Genomic DNA, 6,977 nt, shown 5'->3' on the forward strand with positions numbered 1-6,977 from the left:
AAACTAGTCAACAGGGTTTTCAGGCTTTGCTATGGAAATGTCGTATGTTCTGGCCTGTTTCAAGATGCCAACGACTGTTTGCTGTGTCTTTTGGCATCCCCAAGAGGGAAAAGGTTAGCTATTTCAGTTTTATGACATCTTCCAGTACTGCATTACCAGTAGATCCCAAAGGAACTGATGTCTTTTCTACCAAGAAGAGGTCTGAAATTGATTATGAAGAAGGAGAAGGATGGGATGAGGAAACTAAAGAGATACCTGAAGGGAAACTCCACTTTTCTTCCTCTGTTGGAGCGCCAAAGAAACGGTTAATGAATCAAATTCTGTCAAGACATAAGTTTACCAACGTACAGCCTCCAGAAAAACCTTTGCAGGCTGAAGAATGGAACAGACTGAGAGAAAGCTTTCAATCACCTGAAATATTTGAAGAAGTGATGTTTAACAGTATGATCAGGTGCAACAGCCCCATTGATGTGGCTAAGTCCTTGCTGACCCACGTGGCAGAGAGTAATGGTGACATTGCATATAATTTGTTGATCAAATATCTGGCATTGTGTGTCCAGCAGGGGCAAACTTCAGAAATTTGTGATGTGTATGACATAATGAAAATCAGATTTAAGATTTTAGAAAGTGGAGCTTACAACCTTTTTATCAGGGGGTTGAGTAATTCAGATCAATGGAGAAAGGCTTTGACTCTTTTGGAAGAAGTAAAAAAGATTATGATTCCCTCACGAACAAACTATGAATCCTGTATCAAAGCAGCCAGCCGTCACCAAGAAATGAGTCTCGCATTTGAACTTTACCATGAAATGTTGACTAAGGATTTGGTCCCAACCTTGGATGTCCTGCAGGCCTTTTTTGACTTCAGCAGGGGTATGAAAGGTGCTGAGCTACAAAAAGAGCTGTTTGGTATTCTCTTATATTTGAGAGACAACCAAATATACCCTCACAGAACATTTATGCGGAGTATAAAGCTATGGTTTGAAAGGTAAATAATGTTGCAATAGCAAGTTCCAGTTCATGAGGGTGACATTCAGATTATTCCACAGCATCTCATTTTGGTTGTTGCTTCTCCATGAGAAGCAGCATTCCATTGTCATTAAAAGATATATTTTATTTTTGCTCCAAAATTAGTGTAGAAGTGTAAAATTCTTACTGATTTCAGCTTTACTTGAAAGATTTTATCTGTTAAATGTTACTCCTTGGTACCGAAAGTAGGGAATTCTAATGGGTCATGGCTGTCCAAAATATCTGATTTAATCTCTTTCTGGGGATGGTACATAAGGAATATTGACAGGTATGAGGGTTTTTCCTGTAATCTGTCAGAGTGTAGAAGTAGTAAGTTATTTGAAAATTAGGTAGTTTCTCTCTTTAAAGGAAAGAGGCAGCAAATTTAGCATGGGTGCATGGGTGAAGTGAAGACTAAGTGTTGACTTTGTATAGAATAGGAGAGAGGGACAACATAAACTGGGGAGGTTGGTGGTGATAGTTCTCTGCAAGTTGTTAAATGGTGTTTCTTTATATAATATTTTCACATGTTGCTAAGTTATATATTAATCTTTGTATGATTTCTTTGCAGAGTAGATGATTGATTGGTCTTTTATTTCTAAATGTTGATCAAAAAGGAATTATTCTTTAGCTGTAATTCAGGTATTGTTAAATAAGAATCTAATGTTGTTGTTCATCTTTCCCTCTGTACATATTAGTATACCAGGAGGGAACTGGAGAGGACACCTGACCAACATTAAAGCCAGGTAAATGCAACATTTTATTTAGAAGTGAGGTGTTGTCTTGATTATTCTGTCTTGAACTCTTCTTTCATAAGTGTAAAAAATAGCTTTCCTTATATAAGAATATGTTTTGATCCTTGAGAATATGAACCTTTGTTGTGTACCTAGGATTTCCCAAACTCCAGTTTCCAACTCATTCTTGTGCATTAAGCAAGACCCAGCATGCACATTTGGAAAGGAGTTATGCTCAGCAGAGCCAAGACAGAAAAACGGCGAGAAAAATAAGAGCTGCCATTGTACTGGGTGGCTTATCTGTTTACTGTGGAGTGAAGGGCTTACTTTTTTGGTTGGCTGTATAATACCATTGTTTAACACCATATTTAACAGAGCAGCTTTCGAGTGTGAATCCAGAACTGTTTTTTCTTAAACTGAATTTGACAATTTAATAGATGTCTTCTTGAAAACATACTATCCACGTGCTGCAGTTAATTTGTGCAGATGGAAGGGTTCTCCACTCCCACCTGATTTTCAGTGAAGACAAAATGATTCTTATTTTAAGTTTTCACAGGGTTAACTTGGGTATGTGTTTCTACTACAGCACAGTTTTCTTAATGTCTGTAAATTCCTATTTTAAATGTTATTCTGTTTGAAACCTAGTTCTGTGTTTCTGTAGCAATTTGGCAACTATAAATGTACTAATTATAAGTCTCCAATAGATTATAGGGTTTTTTAGTGGTTTATAAAAATAGTGTTTTATACTCTGAAGTAAAACCACATGCAGAGTCTGCTGCTGTTGAAGCCCATGAAAGAACAGCATAACTTGCTGTCCTAAGAGTAGTTGTTGTTTACTGTAAGATGGATTATTACTACATATGAATGTGTGTGTGTTACTATACAGTATTATGATAATTCATTAAATTCTAGACAACCTTTTTCAGCCTTTAGAATTTTAAAATTCTAAATTTGATTGTCGTGGTTAAGTGGTAGCTTATCTTTACTGTCTGTTTTTTCTTGAACTGAATTTGACAATTTAATAGGATTATTTGTAGGTTATTCTGATTTTGAATAAATACTGGCAGTTATATCTAAGATGCTCATATCTAGGATATTTTCTTCTTCCTTTAGCACTGAGCTCCTAGTTTCTTTGAACTGTGATAGAAGCTTGAACCCCCTACAAACAAACCTTGAAGTTTGCTGCCCATTTTTCTTTGAGAGTTACAAAAGCTTTGGATTTCCAAAATGAGCTATAGAAAGCTGCAGCTCAAGTTTTTTGAGCCTGTGTTCATGTTACTGTAGCATATCTGACTTCTGCTTGATACGTAGGCACTGTGATACTCCAAATCTATCTCAAAAAAGTAGTTAAATGGTCAATTAGCTGTAAGGACAGCTATATATCCTACAGAGGTGAAAGGGAATTTCTTGGCATGAAATCCTAAAATGATCAGTGAGAAGCTGCAAAAATTGCAACATAATTTTAAAGGTATGGTTGTGACAAAGTAGCAGTTAGACTAAGGGTCCGGTCTTGCAAGCTGCTGAATGTTTCTTGAGTCTGCTTTGCCTCTGCTCTCTTTGGGAATCCACATTAAGAATTCACAAGAAGAAAATGGCTTCAGGAGCTTTGGTTGTTGATAGGTAGTTGGGGTGGGTTGATTTGTTGGGGCATGGGAAGGTTTGTTTTTTCCAAATAATCTGAAATCAGTAGTTGCAAAAGGATCCAGGTTAACTATGGGATAGGTCCCTAAACTTTAGGCTTAATGATTTTGAAATAGTCTCATAACAGATCGTTAGGCCTTTCTTCTCTGTTGCCAAAGTGTGAAGTTCCTTAATGCAATTAGATGCATTTAATGGTAACTTTACAGCTGTGTGAGGAGCCAGTCTCATTGCATTTATTAATATGTAGGCTAAGCCTGCAGTGGCCACAGTGGGTTGAGCAACTGGAACGTATTGTTTGTATGAGACTATGCAGCAGTGAATGTCCATTGTTGGGATTCCATGCGTAACTTTTTTTGATTCAGTAAATGCGCTGTCAGCATTGCAATTAATGCAGTCTTGGCTTATGGTCTTGTGCATTAATGTATACTGGACATCAATTATTGGGAGAATTTAGCTTTTCTGAACGCCATGGTTTTAGAAAATTACCATGACTTAGCTTTGGTGTCTCTAGGATATCTCTGTGGAGACAGCCAGGGGAGAATAACTTGTTCCGTTGGAACACTTAAAGCTCTAATCCTACAATTCAGTTCTGAGATTGTGCTTGAGAAAATAAGATATTTGGATGGATCTAGAGAAGAATGGTTACTCCTTCAGTTAAAATCATGTGCAGCTGGGTGAGTATAGGCTTCTGAACAGAGCATGATAGAAAGGAAAAATGTGAAACATCAAACATATCCTGCGTATAAGAGAAGCCTAAGTGGGAGCAAGTGGCAAAGTTGTCATTATTTGTCAGCCAGGAGGAACCAAAGACCCATTCAGACTAAGTGTTATTTTACTGTCTGTTGGAGAAACTACTAGATTCTGCTTGCTTTCTTGGTACTGTGGCTGGAGTGCCCAGTCTGGTGACGAAGATGCAAGCTGGATCTCATGTCTAGTATTCTTGGCAGAAGTGCTTGGGAAGAGACACAACTGACTGAATTTCCTTAGTGTATGTTAATGTAATATCTGACTGTTTCTTCTTCCTTTTTCATGTAGTTATTAAAGAGTTAAGCTTGGAAAAATTTCTAGGTTTAATCCACAATCAGAGATGCAAGTCAAGAAATGTTCCCATGAAGTCTATGTATATGTATCTCATTGTTTTGTCTTTAGAAAATGTATCTGCAAAACTTTCAGATAAGTTTTTTAGGAGCAAAAAAAAGAGGTTAATGTAGTTCACAATTCAAGTACAGAAATGCAGATTGTTTTGTCTCAGTCCTCCACTGTTACCCTACCTTACATGCGGCTTTTGTGGTGGGCCTAGAGGTTCATGGTAGTGATGCATGACATACATTTTTGTCCTGGGGATGGAGTTGTGCATTGTGTTGATTATGTGTTTAGTTTATAGGGGCTCATGGGAGAGACAACTGGGAAAGAAAAAAATGAACAAATGGGACATAGAAGCGATAACAGTTCCACTTTGATTTCCTTCAGACTATGTGTTAGGGAAGAGGTTGTGGCTGTTGTGAAACAACAGAAAAGGCTAGATATTAAGAGATGTTTGTTCTTTCTCTCAAGATATAGTTCTAGGGGATCATACAAAAATCCAGAGGTAGCCATGGAAGTTAGGCCTGTCTTGTTTTGCATCTTGGAATTATTTGTGTGCTGTGCTAGCAGGCTGTAGGAAGAAAAACCTAACTGAGCAGTTGACATGGTTCTCGTGGTTGTGGTTTGTTTTGATGGCCTTTCCCAGTGCTGGCGAGTTTTTGCAGCACTAGGTTGGTTAGACAAAAAGTTATGCCTCTTGGCTGGCATGGATCTGTGTGTTCTCTGTAGCGTTTCCTCACTCATGCTGTTCTGGAAAATTTTTCAGGATCTGTTGTGACATGCCAGCACTCTTCTTTGGGCCCCTCACTACAAGAAGGACATTGAGTTGCTGGAGCGTGTCTAGAGAAGGACAACGAAAGCTGGTGAGGGGTCTGGAGAACAAGTCTTATGAGGAGCGCCTGAGGGAACTGGGGCTGTTCAGTCTGGAGAAGATGAGGCCGAGGGGCCTCATCACTCTACAACTACCCTGAAAGGGGGTTGTGGTGAGGTGGGTGTTGGTCTCTTCTCCCAAGTAACTAGCGATAGGATGACAGGAAATTGCCTCAAGTTGCTCCAGGGGAGGTTTAGATTAGCTATTAGGAAAAATTTCTTTCCTGAGAGAGTCGTGAAACACTGGAACAGGCTGCAGGGAGGTGGTGGAGTCACCATCTCTGGAAGTGTTCCAGAAACATGTGGACATGACACTTCAGGACATGGTTTAATGAGCATGGTGGTGCTGGGATGATGTTTGGACTCAATGATCTTAAAGGTGTTTTCCAACCTTAATGATTCTGTGAAACTAAAAAGTTTGAGGTCTGGTTTTTCACATCCCCTATTCTGTTCTGTAATCTTTTCTTGTATGATGGATTTTCAGTCTCTTTGGGTTTTTAATACTAAAAACATACATGGACAAATCAGTGGAGAGTTCTTGTGTGTATCAGAGAAAATGACCTATGATTTGGGATTTGCAGAATCACAGTCGTTACCATAGCCGCTGGACCTGCAACAGGGAAACGAAGAGTACTGAGAAATGGATGATGTGAATGATAAAAGAAACTGTCCCAGTGCTGCATGCAGTCATGTAATTACTGACACAGCTGTGTATGATGGAGTGATGTTTCTGGCTCTGGGAAATGAACACTAAATGATGGCTACTAATCTGTAGGTGCAGAGCTTTTTCACCTGCAGTACTCCGCATTCCTAGATACATGTGATGATATTTAGCCCCTGCTACAGAGCAAGAACAGAAGTTTCTTATCAATAAAGAAGCAAGTAGTGATTAGTCATCAGGAGATAACAACGTAAAGCTGCTTTCTGTTTGGGTGCAGTCAGCCTGATATTAGAATGTCTCTGGTGGAATTGGGCATGGTACAGACACACAGTGCCAGTGGGACTTAGTATTGCTGAGGGCTTTCAAAGCAAACAGTATTTCTGTTTTAGTGACGTTCTGCTCTCAGTCTGTTCACTTCGACCCCCTTGGAGAGATCTGAACAGTTTTAGCCTAGAAATAAGGGGAAGTCTGGTAGCAAAATACAAGTGGCACAAAGGCAGTAGTCTTGCTTTTCCAACCATACAGCAGATTTATGTTACCTTTCCTTTCTTTTTTTTTTTTTCCTTCTTTTGGGCAGGGTTATTCTTACACCTGTGGCAGGTTTGGTTATTCCAAACCTTGATAAACCCCGCACAGATAGCTTACCTTTTTTGTAGGAGCAGTCGATGTCACAATAGCGGAGCATTTCACTGGTGCATTTTCTTGTTGTAACACTTTGGAATGGATTTATAGCTAGACCAAGGCTCTGTGGCCTGCCTGCTAGCTTCAACTGGTTGGTATGCCTACAACTACTTCGTATGTTCTGCCCAGGCCAGTGCAACTGCATCACCTTCCCATGTTGAGATCTGGGCTGTATGTATCCATGGTGACTTTCCTGTGTAGTAGGGAAACTTCGAAATACTAGAGGTGTGGGAATTTGGTAATGCTGAAAACTGAACTCCTTCACACACGATGTTCCCCAGGGCTTGGTCCTGGGGCCGGTC

General features: G+C 39.5%; 1 protein-coding gene across 1 annotated transcript in view; it reads left to right on the top strand.

Moving 5' to 3' along the window:
* The window catches only part of LOC104627704 (mitochondrial ribonuclease P protein 3-like), a gene marked incomplete at its 3' end in the record, with an annotated part of 2,796 nt that extends 1,045 nt beyond the window's left edge, over positions 1-1,751 (top strand). Inside the window, exons 2-3 of the mRNA XM_010296043.1 lie at positions 8-985; positions 1,704-1,751. Coding sequence (XP_010294345.1) covers positions 8-985; positions 1,704-1,751 — 1,026 coding nt within the window. The remainder of the gene's footprint in view (positions 1-7; positions 986-1,703) is intronic.
* Positions 1,752-6,977: the final 5,226 nt, after the last annotated feature.

This window comes from Phaethon lepturus, unplaced genomic scaffold, assembly GCF_000687285.1.
Source record: "Phaethon lepturus isolate BGI_N335 unplaced genomic scaffold, ASM68728v1 scaffold45991, whole genome shotgun sequence".
Lineage (NCBI taxonomy): Eukaryota > Metazoa > Chordata > Aves > Phaethontiformes > Phaethontidae > Phaethon > Phaethon lepturus.